This window comes from Phaethon lepturus, unplaced genomic scaffold (assembly GCF_000687285.1).
Source record: "Phaethon lepturus isolate BGI_N335 unplaced genomic scaffold, ASM68728v1 scaffold21743, whole genome shotgun sequence".
Classification (NCBI taxonomy): domain Eukaryota; kingdom Metazoa; phylum Chordata; class Aves; order Phaethontiformes; family Phaethontidae; genus Phaethon; species Phaethon lepturus.
Genome location: NW_010527285.1, coordinates 83,234 through 101,276, shown reverse-complemented (window position 1 = coordinate 101,276; position 18,043 = coordinate 83,234). Strand labels below are relative to the sequence as shown.

The following is an 18,043-nucleotide window of genomic DNA, read 5'->3' as shown; positions in this document are numbered from 1 at the left end:
TTCATAGGCAAGGTCTCTTTCTAGCTATGCATAATATTCTTGTCAAATGGCAGCATTTTGCTCTTTCGTCAGTTTTAGAGTAAATCTCATTCTTATTTCTTACATCCTCACTGAAGCAAATACTGAAAAGGATAATAGATTTACCATGTACTATATAATTCTTTCATCTGCTTTATGTTTTATCTGTTTTACCAGACTATTTAAAAGCCTGCCATTTTAGCATGAGACATACGTGTTTGCATGTGTGTGTTTGTACATAAAGATGTATTGATATGGGTGTTCTCATGTCTTATCTGTAGGATACATCACTGGCTGAGGTAAACTCATTCAGTCCTTCAATGCCAATATCCCCCTCATCAATGATAAACCAGTATAAATTAGAAGATGAGCCAGAATTAAGAGATCTCTTCATTACTGTCGATGATCCTGAAAGCCACATTACAGCCATTGAAACATTTATTACATACAGAGTAGTCACAAAGGTAAGCATCTACTCATGGCTATAGTGGCTTACGTTGGGAACTAGCAGCATTTTCACTCTTCTTGCATACCATTCTCTGGGATATGACTAAATTTAAACTATACTCTGATTTTGAGTTATAGACCGCTAAACCTGTATGAAACTGTGCCATAGATTCTGAAAAAAAAAAATCAGTATAAGTCTACACACATAGGTGCTTAGCTGTTTTATGCTGAGAAAATAGCTAATAATTCTTCAACAGCCAAATCAGTTCTACATGAGAATAACATTTTCTATTGTGATCTTCATCAGGAATATGAAACAGCAGAAAGACTGATCAGTTCAAAGACACTATATGAGCCCAAGTATTTATGACTGGATCACTTGCAGGCTAGCAGTCGTTTGTCTTGCATACATGTTACCTGCTACAAAGTCTTTCAGTTCATTCTTATGTAATTACAGCATCCACTATCACAAGGACATTTGTTTCCCATTTACACTTGCATATGATTTCTGGGGAAACTGCCACAATTCTCCAATCCAAAAGTAATATTAGGAAACAACTAAGTGTATTTTTAGCTGTCCTGAATAGAAATTAGTTACTGGAAATAAGGAAGAAAGTCAGACTTACAAGACTAGCCAGCTCTTCTGGGATTACCAGCAAATATTCTGCAGGCTGCATTTTGAGAATTGCATTGTTAATTTATTTTACTTTGAGTTCTTTTTAAAAGGTTCATTTAAAACCAAATTTTCAAATGGGAATTATTCATCCTTAAGTAAGAGGACATATAAATTCTTCATAAAATATTTAAACAGTAGGAAGAGAGCTATCTTCGTTAGCAATAATTTTCACTTTATGCATGTTTTTGTAGGCACAAGAACATTTTTTCTTCAGGCAAGTATGGAAGGGCTGTAAGGTGGATTGCTTTTGCTTTTTTATCTATTCTATCCTTTCTTATTGTATTTAATTTGAAGTCCTGGTTGTTGATGATAAAGTAATAGCATTCCTCCCACATACCTTCAAAAATTTTTATTCAACTCTCAAAAATGTTTTGATTACAAAAGCGTGTTTTGAGGTTTTTAGAATTTACTTGCATCGCATTATAAATCTCTGTGCAACAATGAATGCTAAACAGCATGCATTACTTTAATGAAAACATGGGCTCTTTGTGGCTTAGATGATAGAGCAGTGATAAAATAAATCTCACGGTCTGACAATTTTGCAACACTGTAATAAGCATTTTTTCTAGGCATTAAAGGTTTGTTGGCAAGCTCTAACAAAGGGCTACAAAACTGGAATTGATGATGGAACGTGGAATCCATTAAGTAGCGCAGGAAATGTTATTGGTATGATATGCTGAAGTTTTCATGTTTTGAATGTGGGGATTGTTGACTAGTGTCAGCAGATCCCAAGGACATATGTCAGCTATTTGGCTATTTTTTTCAGCATGCTAAAAAATGGACTTTTCTCACATGTAGATTACTAATCATTTTAAAAGCAGTGCCCTAAAAGGAATGAACACAACCGTAATTTCTAAAAGGAAAATGCCACACTAAAATAATGATTGAAATCTTGTGGAAACATTGTGGTAGGCTAATCATTATAAGTCACTCTGTGTGCAGTGTAGTGCTTGCTTTTCTTGTTTTTTTTTTTTTTACAATAGAACTTTGATTTTTCACTAAAATGGGATGTGTTTTATCTCTTTAAGTAGTTGATCATTGCACTTTAAAAAACAGCAAGCAAATAACATGGGCAAAATAGAATCTTGTATGCACTCCCTTCAAGTACACAGTTTTCTCCAAAATCTAAAACTGGTTCCTTCTTTTTTTCTGGTATTCTAACCTGGGCCTGTTTTTTCTGCCTCTGGTTTTCAGACATCTCGTGGTGAATTTGACTCCAGTGAATATGAAGTTCGAAGGCGGTATCAGGATTTCCTTTGGTTGAAGAGCAAACTTGAAGAAGCACATCCGACACTGATTATTCCTGTTTGTTTGCTAAAACTTAAGTTATTTTTATTTGTTTATAAGATGGCTCCAGTTTTATACAGACATGTTTGAGTTTCTCACACCCACAAACGTTAAACCAAACCGTTAGCTTTGTACATATGTGATAATTAATCCCATAAAATTGTTTCTTATGTTTGTAATTGTGACCTTTGCAGTAACTTATGTCCTTTCTTAGTTGTGCTTTTCTACTGCGCTGTGTGCTACAAGAACCATGCTATACGACTCTTGAATGTGATAACATTATAATGATTTGGTTTTTGCATGATAGGTTCTACAAGGTATACCTATGGTTTTAGTAAGTAGAAGAACTATTATAATACCCTTAATAGTATGCAAATTATACAATATATTTTTTCTTTTTTCCTTAGCCATTGCCTGAAAAATTCATAATGAAAGGAATGGTGGAACGATTTAGTGATGAATTCATTGAGACTCGAAGAAAAGCTTTACATAAATTTTTGAACCGTATTGCTGATCATCCAACTTTAACTTTTAATGAAGACTTCAAAATTTTTCTTACTGCACAGGCCTGGGTAAAATTACTTTATTTTTATTTAGAGTCATGTGAAACCACCTCTTGTGTAGTAGAGTATATCAGGAGTCTCCCTAGTTGAGTATTCAATAGTTTCCTCCCACGGTTTGTTACAGAACTGTCAGAAGGTGGCAGGGGATCTATGGAATATTCATGTCCCGAGGAAATCTTTTCTTCTATGCTTTTGGTAATCATAATATGTGTGGCCATGAATATTGCTCTACCTTCCAAAGCAGTTTTGTTGCTGCATTATGGATTTTTGTGGAAAGTTCACAATATTTCAACTCTGTATGCTTTTTGGTATACATATAAGCTTCCAAGATTATATGAAAAGTAGTATTTAAATTAATTATTGTTTTGGCATGGCACTGTCTTTTTCCTCTGCTTTTAAAAAAAAGTTACACTAGTCTCATAAAAGAAAAACACAGCCTTTGAATTTCCTGTTGTATTTCTGCAAGATGAGTCCAGTTGAAAATCGGAGTTTTGTACTCAGAAGAGCCTGCATCTGAACTTCAGCAAAAGTTATTCTAGCAACATATAAAAAGAGTTACCAAAAAAATAGATGGATTACTTCTTCCAGTAGGAACACTGTTTGCTTTTCTCAATTACTTATTTCTGCAATCATTGCCTCTGCTTTCCTGTTCGAAAGGCTAAATTGCAAACTAGCTAACTCACCCTAAGGAATGAAAGGGTAAAGGTTCTCTGCCATCTTTAATCACCCTTGTGAGACCGTGATACACGGCATGCTTGTGTTTGCCCAGAAAGGCTTAGCTAATAAATGCACATGACAGGTATGGTTCTGACACTGGTCTAATGTATTTAAAGTAAGATTTATATGCTAAAAAGACACACAGAGCCGTATGTATGTACTTTTGTTTTTAAAAAAAAAAAGCTTTAAAGTATGCATTATTTTCAGAGAATTTAAAAAAATACATGGAAGTCAACAACGGCTTGTTCTGTCTATAGGAACTGTCCTCACACAAGAAGCAGGGTCCCGGTTTGCTGAGCAGGATGGGACAGACCGTCAGAGCTGTAGCATCCTCAGTAAGAGGAGGAGTTAAAAATCGTCCTGAAATGTTTACAGAAATGAACGATTACATGGAAACATTTAGTCAGAAAATAAACGTACTAGACAAAATAGCTCATAGAATTTACAAGGAAGAAAGGGGTAAGTAGAAAACAAGTATCAGTTTTATTGATTTAAGAAATTAATATATTGGAAAAGTAAATGAGTTTTCATTGTGCCAGGCAAAATACTGTTTCCAGCAAGCAGGGGAAAAGGGAGATTTGTGTTTATACTGTGTTTTTCATAATGATCATTGTTTTTAGCAGACCTTTAAGTTGGTTTCAAAAACTTGTTAATAGGAAGAGTTTTAACGTGTCATTGAACTACTTGATTTTCCATTGGTCAGCACTTGAGGGATTTTTTTGTCTATATAATATAATTTGAAGACCTGCACTGTGTTCTTTAATAACTGAGTCCTTGTGCTTTATTGTGAAGTACCAAATCTCAGCGTGTCCTCACTAAATTGGAGATGTCTATAAAAGGAAAATACATGTTGGTGAAAAGAGCTCCTTTTGATATTGTTCATTTCAGTGGAAATAGCTGGCTGAGGTCTGTAGGTTCAGGGCATCAGTGCCAAAATATTTCCTGGAAAACCTTATGAATTTTGACATGCTCCCAAATGATGTAGGTTATATCTTCTTTCTAGATTTTCCAAATAGCACTTGGCAGAACATTTGTGTGCAGGGCTGCACTGTCGTCGATATGAACTGTTGATAGCTGTGACTCAGAGAACACTCCTGCTTGCAGTAGCTTAACATGGGATTCTTAATTATATGTTCCACCGAGGGTTTTTTTGTCGAATTAATCTCAAAGCAAACATTACACTCTTCATGGCACATGTCTGCTTTGCATCTTTTCTTGGACATTTCTTCATGATAAATTCAGTTGTGATGACATTGTGTTTTCAATACATGACCAGTGTGTTCACAGAGTACCCTCCTGTGAATATGCAGCTTCCAGGTCATATCCAGCCTTGACCAAGTTTTGTCCTGCAAATGGCACAGTGAATTCTGGACATTTTTCTTTCTGCTTACAGATTATCACTTGGCCTAGAGGCATAAAAGAAATAATTAACAGGATATCCATATATTTAGAGTAGTAAAAACCACTAAAGGAGATAACATCTGCAGAACTGGAGTGTGCCTTCTGCAGCTTTCGGGACATACCAAGGCTACTAGTTTTAATAATGGGGTTTGAGAAGAATTCAGGACAGTAGAAGCAAGTCAGACCAACTGCTGCCCAGGGCTGCTATGGCTTGTGTCCCTCTGTATGAAGACAATATGAAGTAGTTCAGATTGCTGGGTGAACTGAATACAATTTCCCTTTAAAATACAAAGTTCTTTTAAAATGGCAGGGGCATTTTTGCTGATAGGTTTCTAGGAACTACTTAATTACAATACATTCATTGATTAGTTCATTCATAAACAATGAACTGCAGTTTACCTATCTTGGTCATTTGAGCAAATTTAAACATTAGCCTCAGTCTCTTGCTTTGTTCACAGTAAATGAGGTTGGAATTACTATCACTTAGACATTTTGATGGACAAAAGACTAATATATGTATATGTTCCTGTTAAGAGTATTTTAATGAAATGAAGGAATACGGCCCCATCCACACACTCTGGTCAGCATCGGAAGAAGATATTGCAGACTCCCTAAAAGGTGTTGCCAGCTGCATCGATAAGTGTTGCAAGGCTACTGAGAAGCGAATGGCAGGGCTCTCGGAAAATCTGCTGCCAATTTTACATGAATACGTTCTCTACAGTGAAATTCTGATGGTAAGGTTTCCTTAAGGATTGCTTATGGCTGTATATGAAGTTTGGCTTAGTCCAGTGACAAACACTAGAAGAGAGTTTGCAACTGCTGAAAATGATTTTGCAGTCCCTCTATTTACTGTTGTTACCAAGCGTGCACAGCATAGGACAGCGGTCCGTTAGCGGGGAATCCGGTTTGTCCTGTTTCCCTTGTTAATCAGGCAAGGGGCACCCCTTCCAGATGAGAAGTGGCCCTTGGTAGCTGGGCTAAGGAGTATCTTCAGAGAGCTCTGCATTGTAGCAGAGAGGAGGGCACACAGAAAGGTTTGGGGAACAGCAGCTGAGAAAGACCTCCTCTGACACCGCTGAAATCTGAACTCATCGAGTAACAGACTGTGTGGGGAAAAGGAAGGGAGAGGTTTTTCCCTTTCTAGGAGATGTTCCTAAACTATGTTTTCTTTTTCGAGAAGAGCAGGGGACTTCCAGTCCCTATGCCATTATATAAGCACATGTTATTCTTTGCCATAAGGGGATGCTCTTTGTTCCCTTTATGTATGTATTTTTCTTACACTTGGGGAGAATGTAAAAAGTCAGACTTCAGAATTTATAAACTCAGTGCTGATGGATAATCAACATAATTAAGTAACTGAATTCAGCATGTCATAATTCCCGCTCTGTTGCCTTCAGAAAGCAGAAAATATGTACAAACCCCTCTTTGTCTAGCTTTTGAGCAATGCAAGCTGCAGTAGCTGTTTTTGCCTCTCTGCTGGGAACCCAGCTCCTACTGTAGTTGTTTCTGAGTAGGAGCTGAGACTGTGTCACAGGCCATGGGTAGAGCAAGACCCAAGCTAACTCAGCCTTTGCTGGCACTGTGCAGAGCGCTGCCAATTGCTCAGTAAGGCTTAGCTACTGAGAGGTTAAGAATTACTGCTGCAATGACTGCTGTCTTTAAGACCAGCTTCACTGAAAGGGTGGCCATACAAAATGTCCTGTTTCTCCCAGGCCTCATTATTTACATGTACGTGCAGGTAGGTGGAAGTAGGTACTGATTTGTTTAAAGGTCTGAAGAGATTATCATCCTAGCAGTTGCTGGTCTTCTTCCTCTCCCTCACTTCCAAACTTATTTTTCAGAATTTCTAAGTCTGTTACCCATGAGCCATCCCATCCTTCATGCTCTTGAAGAGACACTGCCTGTCCATTGCCTTCCAGTCTGCAGCCTGGCTCACCCTTTCTCGGGTGTTCTTTTTTGTCCAGAGCACAGAGAGGGTTCTGTGGACAAACCCCGGAGTGACTACCTGGCTCTTCGTGCACACAGTATAAGTAGCTGTTGCCCATTGCTTTTTTTTCTGCTTGCAGCATTCTTGATGCAACACTTGCAGTGCAGCATTAGGCTGCCTTGAGGTCCTGTCCGGAGGAAAATCTTCCTCCAGTAGCTCATTCCTGTTCTACAACCAATTTTTGGTTTTCCTGCAGTTTAATTCCATCTTGCAGATTGGAGAGGGAACTACTAGTCATGATAAAAATACAACAGGGGAAGTCACACACTAGTAAAACCTGCTTTCAGAGGTGTGTTTAACCCCTCATCACAGGGACCTTTGTGCAGTGCTGCCAAGATCTTGCGCAAATGTGCAGAAGAAGGTGTGGCCAATACAATACAATCCTTGTATTTTCCAGCCTTGGAAGTTCAGCCTTAAACTGGAGAAAGAGATGAATTCATAGCTAAAATATTTATATCTGGCTCCTTCCTAACTGACTCACAGAACAAATCGGGAAGTGCAGAGTACTGCGGTGCCTCAGGGTACAAGTTGCAGCAATAAATTGGTTACAGGTCCACATACGATTATTTGAGGGTTTTGTGGCAGGGTGCCATTAAATGTTACACCAAAAAGTTGTAGAAGTATAATAATATGTTTTACAAACACAGTCCCTCTGTTTGCCATTAGAAGTCAGCACTTGTCTATAGTTGTAGCATATTAATATTAAAGTCATTTGGTTTATCTTGTATTCTAGGGAGTATTTGAGATAAATTTGACAAACAGTCATTAAAACAGTTTTAAAAGAGGCAAAAGAAATAGTAAAAAAGAGAAAGCATTTGTAATATGAAGGAAAGCTGTCCTTGTTTTGCTTCTATGCTTACAGCTAACCATTTTCTGTATTTATCTAACCAAAAGATATTCTCAGCTATCAAAACGTAGATTCATGAGCAGTAGTACGTATTGGTAATCTGTTACTCAGAATTATCTAGTCAGGTTTACCAAATTTTTTTAGTGAGTACCTGTTCAAAAAGAAATGTTGAAAAATTATTTGAAGTTTAACTTCCTAAATTACTCTATTGTGTTTGTTAAAGTGACAAGATTTCAAAGAGAACTCAGTCAAATAAGACAGCTAGAGAAGGTAGAGCTGCTTGTGCCCTGTGCTGTTTCAACATGCCCTATGCTAGAGGTGAATACTGAAAATCTCTTTAGTGTATGCAGAAGAAGCAGTTATACCAGTTATGGCAAGGTAATATAAAAGAAAGTTTTGAGATTTATAATTATACATGTCCTGCTTCTGATTATTTTTTTTTTAAAGGCCTTGCAACATTTCTGCAAGATAAGCACACGTGAGCGTGCTTTTACAGATGAGGAAACTAAGGCAAACAGAAATTTGTAAGGGTTCTTCAAGGTCACAGAGCAAATGAGCATCAGAAATGGAAATCTAATCTGTAATATCGTTCCTGTTTTGTAGTTTAACAAGTAACATTCCTTCCCCTTTCTAACTATTTTTTGATGTTATGCTAAAAATCCAATACCTGATAAGACAGTTTTAAGGGAAGAAATAATTGCATATGCTGAAAATAAGCACATATATTGAAGTTAGAACATGTATCATTTTTATGATAATTTTATCTGATTTTACTGAACTATGGCACTTACAAAATTATATTAAAGGTTAAAGTCACAATTTCAGTAATGCTGGGTGTACCATTGTCAGTCATTTGTAACTTTTTTTTGGTCATATTGTAACTTTTATTCAAAGAAGATACTTTTGTTCATGAGATTTTACAAACTCATGTTGCTATTTTAAAATATGAATGTATAGTAAGTTAAGCTGATACTAAGTAAACTGCTGTTGCAGTTTTTCTTATACAACTAGCAATGATACAACTAGCATATGGCCCATTCTTGCAGCACTGATTTTGGATTTACTAAAATTCTTGAATAACATGTAAGATAAAATGTAGGTATTGAAAAATGACTCTTCACTACATGATTGTAAGATTTTGTTGAGGAAAGTACATCTATCATGTCAAAATTATTAAATAACATCATTCTGTGACCTTGCTTAATTTATTAAATAGCCAAGTTGTTTGATGGTTTTCTGAATGGATGGCTAAAATTTGGTGTGGTTTACTTCTTTTTTTCTCTTCTATATTAAGGGTGTTTTGAAAAGGAGAGACCAAATTCAAGGCGAGCTCGACTCCAAAGTTGATGCTTTAGCCAATAAAAAGACAGAAAAGGATCTGGTGAGTATGTAGCCAAAGTTGAAATCTCCTAGGCCTTATTCTAACTGCAAAAGACAGTCCCCTGAAGAAGGTGTGTCCTCTGAAGCCATGCTTGGTAACTGGGTGGTGTCTCTGTAATTCTCACACTTATTCTGAAAAGGTTTGGTCTTTGTAGCTGTGCATGCCAGGCAAAGGCAATCATGGGAAAGATGCAAAACTTCCGTAGATAGGCTACTGGAGCAAAGGGCTGGTAATAGTGGGCAACCACTGTGTTTTGTCAACACAGACTGTACCGCGGCTTATTTTTAGCATTTCGGTTTACTTCCATGCTGGGAATTAAACAAAAGTATGATTTGCTGCATTGCTCTTGCAGCTGCTGCTCCACTGATGGAGGAGAGGGAGGGGAGGTGGTTCGAATGAGCAAAGCTGGTCATTAAACTTATTTAAAATAAAAAGTTCTGGATTCTGTTCTTTCAGGTTGCTGTCTTACCTGTTTGGGCCCAGGGATATTTTTTTACTTCCCGTATGATACCTTCATTCATTCTAGTGAAGTCAGACTGTAACTGGTAGCCCATGGGGGCAGCCATCCCCAAACCCATCGGTGAGGCTCAGCGGGCTGATTAAAAGGAACTTCTGGGATGGGTATTGGCATTTTCTAGATTTTGATTGTTTAACTCTCCAGCCTAAATAATGTCCTTCTAGCACAGTGTTAACACAAAGTGTTATACTGTGTAAATAATATATATAAAAAAGACTAAATAATAATCACTGTAACTTTTTAGTACATCAAAGGAGAAAGTCCTTGACATTTCAGTTACTTTTTATTAGGGTTTTTGTAATTAGCTTTCATGTAAAGATGAGCTGTTTAGATAGTTTTTGGCACTTGAAATGCATATTTTTATTTGATTTCTTGTCAGTGAGCTGAATAAATAAGAATATATTACCACTGTCTGATATTTACCATGGCTATGGTATATTTTGTAACAGTTTGCCTCTGTGTACTCTAGTGGGACAGTAAGTAAATACCTCTGGTTTTGTTTTTTTCTGAAGTAGAAATTCTGTTTACTTAAATCTCATATTGTCCTCTCATTTCACTGCCTTTGTGTTCTCTAATCTGTTTTTGTTTCTCTACTTCCTCTGCCACTTCTCCTGTCCTTTGTCCTTAGTTTACACATAAGGTTTGAAGCTGTTATAAAATGCACGGCGGCTGGTAAGTTGGAGAAGGCCCCTAGGCTGGGAATTGGGGTATCAATGGCAGGTCCTAGTCCTCTGCTGGCTCCAGGCCACCATATTCCCCTGCTGCCTTGTGAGGGCACTGGCAGACCCACTGCGGGCTCCTCCCGTAGCCTGCCCGTGCCCCCAGCACCCCGCACCATAGGTGCCCCGCGTGCCGGGGACACGCACTGCATGTAAAAGCACAGTATATATTAAGAGTGATCCTTATGGATCCCTTCCAACTCGAGATGTTCTGTGATTCTATGATTCTAAGAATTTATTCTGGCAGAAAGGAGTGTTTTACATCCTTGCGTAAGTTATTTGTATGCAGCTAGTTATATCAACTTTTCAACCTTGCGTCCCTTTTAATCAGTACTTCCCATTTGTATGGTTTGTCGGCAACTTGCTAAAAACAGTTGCATTCGCATAGAGGAATTCAGTGACGAGTTCCAGCTTCATACAGCTTATTTAGCAGCTAGTCTTATTGCTGTCCACCGTAGGGAAGGGAACATTACCTGGCAGGACATGGTCTTTTCAGAATGTATTTCTGTTTTAATCTGATGGAGTCCTCAGACAAGGTGCATGCACTCTTTTTTCCTGCACTGTTACGGACAAAAAGGAATATTTTTCCCTTTAGCACAGTATTGATCCTACCATGTTGATTTGATATTGACAATGGTTTACTCCATAATGAGATGTTTCTACTTGCTGCCAGTAAAATTTTGAGATCAGTTTGCACTTGGTCTTTTTTCACTGTTTCTGTGTTTCAAAAGCCTTTGGACAGTGTGATTACCCAGGTGTTCAGATCTTTGGTTTATCTTTCCAAGCCCTCTATTTCTTACTCCTTTCAAAAAATCCTGTTTCTGAGAGTCTGATTCTCCTTGCAGTCTCACGAGAGCAGTAAAACAGATGTCTGTTAGCCTAATCTGATCATAAAATCCTGTGTTCTCTAATTGAGTAGCAGCTGTATCCTGAAGACTTTTTCTTAATTAGAAGTTGAAGGCTTTTTCTATTAATGATATTTTGGCCACAGAGAATGGAGTACTTCTATTCTTAACCATTCAAGTAACTTTTAACTGTTTTCTTATGAGTTTTTTACCAAGTTTTAATTTTTATTATGTGTTGAAATATTTTGCTCACAATTCTAACCAGATTGATTTCAGAATAAAAGGTGGTCATAACATAACTACTGTTATTGGAATAGGTGTCAAACACCGAGTGTGGCTGTATTTGCACATTTCTATTTCTAAGCAGAACTCATGTAGCTTCTAATGATCTCACAGATGTCAGATTGAACTTGTCAGTGCAATCTAGTAGCCAGAAATTCTGCTGACAATGAGTGGCATGAGCTCTAATCTCATTTGAAGTACATTTCCACCATAGATAAGGAATCTCAGACTGTCATTAGAGCTGATAAAAGGCCGTGAGATCTTTAACACTGGTCATGACAAATGTTAAATGATTTAACAAAAAGAATTTATACAGCAGGAGGATACAAAACATCCCCAAGGTCAGTGCAGCTGAAATAGGCTGGAATCGCAAATTAAACCTTACGAGATGTCAGGCTCATTGGCTGAGAAAAAACATTTTCTTGACCTGTGCTTCTGCCACTGAGCTTTTAGAAGGCTGCTTGTGGTGCTGCTAAATAGCCAAAACCTTGTCTCTCACTCAAAAATTTAGTCCATGAAGAAGGCAGCTGTTGAGGGTATGGAAGGTTTGAAGACAGTGATTTTGGATGCAGGCTCTGGCAGAGATAAGTGGGAGGGCTTTGGTGTCCTCCTGCTTATCTAAACCATTCTTACCTCCAGAGCTCTGGCTGTACAGATATTGGGGTTTGTGGCTTCATTGCTCCCATGCTCCATCCTGAAGGCATACACAGCAACGCTAGTGCATCTCTCTGTGGTTTGGGAGTTTTTAACAGTTTTGGTACTGCCACTAGTACTAAGAGTAATTCTGACAAAAGGTTGGTATAATGTGCTCTGACAGAACCAGATAAGCATTAAATGCTAACTTAAGGATTCTAGTGTTCAGGCTTGAAACTGAGTAGTAAAGAGATGAAATGCTGACTCTATAACGTTATGAATTCATCTTATGTTTTAACTCCAGGCTGAAAAGGTTTAGCATCACCAAGCTGTAGGATTAATTCATGTAGCAGACAGAAATTCACGCTATTTTGTATAGTGAGATAGTGTAAAATGCTGTGTTGCTTACTAGGTAATTTGGATATGGGGCAAAAGCTTTTTGGCTACAGGTTGCACCGCTCACATCTGGCAGCGGTCTGCCCTAGCAGTGTCTGGCTCCCACCTTCCTGTCCTGTGGTCTGATGTCTGATTAGTACTGTGCTGTCTTTCTCTGGGGATCACTGACGTGAGATTTAATTTATCACACTAGCTGCCTCAGAGACATCAGTGTAAGAAAATGGATTCAGAATCGTAATTAATTTACAGGATAAATTGTAACAATTTACACCTTCTAAATGAGGAACAAACTAGGTAGATGTTTTTTTTGAGACCAAGCCATTCTTCTTTGATTTCTGTTGTCATGACAGCTGAAGAGGGTAGCATTTATGGGGTTTTTTTCAGTTGTCAAAAAGTAATCTTAAACCTCTCTACTTGAGATGATGAAATGTGGCATATTGCTGTCTTTACACCTTAAGTCCAACCCTTGCCTTTATACAACATACAGTTTCTTTTGGGCTTTAGAGGTGATGTTTAAACCACATATCCAGGCAGGCATATCCAGAGTCTGTCCACATCACATTGTGACTACACCGTGGAAGAAATTCATAGTTTTCTAGAAAAGTAAGACAAAAACAAACTGTAAAATAAATGTCTTAAAGATATGAAGAATGAGATAAAGGGGAAGCTGCTGCAGCCAGGACTTGTAAGTCAGAGAATTTCTCTACGTGTGTAGCCTGGCTCATTCCCATACAGGGACTTTTTTCTTGAAAAGCAGAACATGGATCCAACTGCCTTTACTATTCTAAACAATCTAAAAATATTCACTGTTATCAGTATTCTATGTGCATTCTTTTCTGGTATTTGAAGGAAAGGCAATTAACTTGGGACAGACCTAAGATACCGAATCCATCTGCCTGTAATTTCTTTAAAGGTAATAACCCCAAATTTAAACTTTGGATTAACCTTTTCATATTGAATACAGTGTTGGTAGTTGAAATCACCCTTGTCCATAGTTTGATTACCGGTCTGGCTAATTGAAATTGGGCTTTTCAGTAAATTAGAAATAATATTTTGCATTTTGTTCTTGATTAATAACCAGTATTTCATTAATCTAGAAGTGTGGCAAGGAAAATCAGTGTAGAAATTAAGTCTAACTAAAAATGTTTATTCATCTGTGTATCGTGGAATGTGGAGAAAATCCATTCAGATTAATTTTTCAGTTTTACTAGCTAAGGAGTTTTTGGCTGCTTTCAAGACCTGAAAGATTCTAGTGTTTCAAAGTGAATTGTGACTTGTGGTTTGTGAATTAAGCACTGGGCTCAGGTTCTGTGACCATTTCAGGCAGTGCTGCTTAGTTCATGTCCGGTGGCGGCAGCACTGCCAGCTGTTGCACTGTCTTCCCTGCATGGTTCAAGCTGAAGGTTGCACAGCCAAGACCTTCCACACCCTGCTCCGAATTTTGACATTTCTGCATTCTGCCAATAGCCTAAACATTCCTTGAAAATCCTGGAAGTTAATCCTGGAATCCTGGTTCATATCAATGAAAGCACCAGCTCTGCAGAGAGCACGAGGACCTATCCAACTTTACAGGGATGTTGTATGTGGAAAAAACAATTTGCCTGACAGCAGACTACAAGGAAGAAGAGGAAGGTGTATGGCATCCGAGTGGAAACAGTACAAGGAGATTAACTTCTCCGGCGTGACATTCCTTTTTGGTGGTGTTTCTGCCTGACCTCCCTCCAGGGTCTGTCTGACCCTGCAGACAGTTGCTGTGCAGTCCCGGCACATGAATTTGCACTGTAGCTGAAGATGTACCTCATTCTGAGACTGGGTGCCAGCCAGAACTGACACAGATGATTAGTAAATTACAATAGGTAACAAAATTATTGAGAGGACTAGAAGACTCATTAAAGAGGGGCCCTCTGTCCACTTACTCATTCCCATTAGCTGAAAAGTCACTTTGTGCATCTACAGTAATTAGAAGAAAATAAAGTCTGTAGAGTAGCCCTCAAGGTTTTTGATCCTGGATTGCTGTGAAAGAGTTTCTCCACTGCTGAAGTCCTTTGTTTTAAGTTCTTTCTCTGCTGTATTTCTCTCTCCCTTACATGGTCACACAGAGGTTAGTTCCACAAGAAAAGATGGCAAGGTAACAGCCAAGAAATCAGAAAGTTTGTGCTTTTTATTTCTGCTGTCTTCTCCCCATTCTGGTTTCACCTGAAGTTATCAAAATTTCTGTCAGGGTTTTCACAGTTCTTCTGGCCAAATCTAATTTATATAGTTGATTCTGCTTCAGTAAAGCCCTCTACATTTTCCTTTTTAGATGCATTACTGTCAAGTGCTAGTGAAGAGGTGCCAGAGTCTGTAACTTCTCAGTCAATAGAAGTACCTTCAGCACCACTTTAATTCTGGTCTAGAATTTCTATTATTAATATTTCAGAAAGTGTACTGAGTTATTAATTAAGAATAAAATTTAAATTTATCCCTAGGGAATGATTTTATGTGCTAAGTTAAATACCAGCCTTGGTTCTGTGGTTCTGTTTGTCTGCACTACAATCACTTGATTTCAATCATTTTTGACATGGTGACTTTACTAATATTTTTTAATGTTTACAATTCATATTTAGTTCTCAGAAGAGATTGGGAAACTGGAAGACAAAGTCGAATGTGCCAATAATGCTCTGAAAGCAGACTGGGACAGGTGGAAGCAAAACATGCAGTGTGATATGAGATCAACATTCACTAATGTGGCTGAGAATAATCTCCATTATTATGAAGAGGTAAAACACTTTCTCATATCAATGTTATTTTTTCATTGATTATTTCAGCGGAGAAGTCCATGGGTTATCTGTAAAGAGGGATTTTTGCATTTTAATTCAAACCTGTGTTAACTTCAGAATCAGTTTTTGCTGGAAGAGGGAGGCAGTTGTCTTTAATTTGACACATTTCAAGCAAAACGTATTTTATTTGTGCCCAAGTGGTTGATCCTGAGTTCATCATCGACAGAGGGCACTCTTGTTTTACTAACCACAAGAATTTTGAACATATTTTTCAGTTAAATGTCAGCTGCTATATTTCAGTTTGGAAACCTTTTGCTGTAACTGCATGAAGAAGCCCTCTGGAAAGCTCAAACTTGTGTAAATGATCTTGTATGAGGAAACTGTTTAAATGTGATTCCATTTCAGACAGCACATTAAGGAAGTCCTCATTGTTATTTCTCTAAGAATTTTCCTGTTGTGAAATAATCAGACTTTAAAAGAATAAAGAAGAACAATACAATTTTGAGAAGTCAATATGAAAAGCTTATTGCACTTTTTTTAAAAAAAATCAATGCTGCAAGTGTATACAATTAATAAATTGAATCTTTTTATAATTGAACCTTACTACTTCAGAAAGAAAGAAAAGTGGTTGAAATTAGATTTTTGTTTTCAACTCAAATGCTACGGATAATATTCTTGGTAAGAATTCTCTTTTACAAAAATATATACTAAGAAAGAGAACTTGAAAACATATAACAAAATATGTTAAGCATTTTGTGAAGTTTCTTCATGGGAAACATGTTGTTGATTGAAGTATGCATTTTGAAAATATCCCAGATGTCTTTCATTTTTTAAAAGAATTTCTCCTTATTTTGGGAAAAAGATTGGAATACACTAAGCCATCTATTAATCATAAATTAGTAATTTTCACAGATATATGTTGACAACTGTAACTTCCAATCCTGCATTTTGAATTTTTTATGGATAGCCCATTAGCCAATGACAGTGTCCTGATTTTACAAATCATTTTGTTAAAACGTAATTGAAAAGACAGAGCTCTTGATCATCAAGTCTAATTAATTAACACACAGTCTGTGAGATGCATGGACATTGACAATCTGTTGTTACATATTAAGATCAAAATATTTTCTGAAATCAGGCAGCAAGCTTTTGGCATCCTCTCACATTTTCTTCAGTTATTGATGATCTCTGACTTTTGTATCAGCAATACGTATGTTAAAACGATGCCAAATATATTGAAATATTTTGTTAATGGATGATTAGATAAGTTAAAACACAAAAATAATTCTTTGGTTCTCTTTCCTGTCTAGAAATGCTTGTTGCTGAATTAGAATTTTAGTTCAGAATGCCAAAGCTCGTGTTGTACATGAAATTACTATCATTAAGTCACAAACTGCAGAAAATGGTTCAGCTATCTCTGTACTGCCAGTGGTTCTTAAATAGCCTCTAAAATACTGGACACATTCGTTTATATTGAGAAATTATTCTTTGTTGGTGCTTTTCTTGAATACTGAAATCTACATAAAATGTTTTTGCTGTTTTAACTCGGTAGATCTAGATTTTAGAAAAAAATGCCTTCTCTTACTGCAGCAGTTGCAATAATAGAAAGCATTGTGCTAATTGTATTGCTCCTTGTTTGCAAAGTGAGGGCTTACCACTGATGGTTAATTACTGAAGAAGTGATTACTGTCAGAGGCCCTTATATTACCAACTACAGGTGTGTAATGCACGCCTGAAAACAGCAGAAAAAGAAGCCCTGGCATCTGCTTTCGCTGTTTGGAAGTGAAATTGCAGGAAGGGTATCTCAGAAACCTGAGAATCAGAATATGATTTTTATGCTTTCAGTAGAAAACAAAATCCTACCTTAAAACTACTAGTTTGAGTCTGACTCATTGAACTCATGCACAAACACAGCGCCTGTTACAGTGTTTTTCACTTGTTTAGTCATTACTTGCATCATTAACATTCTCTCATATGTCTGAAGTTAAATGACTTGTTCATGCTTTTGATGCACCATTTGATGCTTACTAGGCTTTTTCTTGCTGTAGCATCCTTCATCGTGTTTCTTGCCTTTTTTTTCCCCCAAAGCATGTTCTGTGTATGCTCCCAGGCACCACGGATGCCATGGATATGATTCAATTGCCCAGCTCTTCTCTCCATCTTGTATGAGGAATTATCTCCTTCTTTCTAACTCAGTCACTACCTGCTTCTCCTCCTTTCCATAGCCTTTTTCCCCCACCAGTTCAACCCCTATTCTCGCCACTCCACGAGCAGTGTCCCATTCCCTTCTCTACGGCAGTGTTTCACCGTGCTCCTCATTATTCCCCAGTTTTGCTTACTTTATTTCCCAGGTACACAATCTAAACAGGAGTCATCCCTGTTAATGGCCATTCTCTGCATCCGTTAAATTTCTGAGAACTACAGAGTCACGAGAGACAGATATCTCATGTTTTCTGGTGGCTTTTGCAGTAGAGAATCCAGTCCTTCAAGAGTGTATAGAACTAAAGCCAGTGTGATCAAGTACAACATAGCAGCGTGTCAAAGCACACTATTATTTCTAAGATTTTT

General features: G+C 37.5%; 1 protein-coding gene across 1 annotated transcript in view; it reads left to right on the top strand.

Annotated features, from left to right (window-relative positions):
- Positions 1–303: 303 nt before the first annotated feature.
- The window catches only part of SNX7 (sorting nexin 7), a 23,666-nt gene continuing 5,926 nt past the window's right edge, over positions 304–18,043 (top strand). Inside the window, exons 1-7 of the mRNA XM_010283348.1 lie at positions 304–482; positions 2,336–2,446; positions 2,836–3,000; positions 3,966–4,167; positions 5,644–5,843; positions 9,238–9,324; positions 15,323–15,475. Coding sequence (XP_010281650.1) covers positions 339–482; positions 2,336–2,446; positions 2,836–3,000; positions 3,966–4,167; positions 5,644–5,843; positions 9,238–9,324; positions 15,323–15,475 — 1,062 coding nt within the window. The 5' untranslated portion in view covers positions 304–338. The remainder of the gene's footprint in view (positions 483–2,335; positions 2,447–2,835; positions 3,001–3,965; positions 4,168–5,643; positions 5,844–9,237; positions 9,325–15,322; positions 15,476–18,043) is intronic.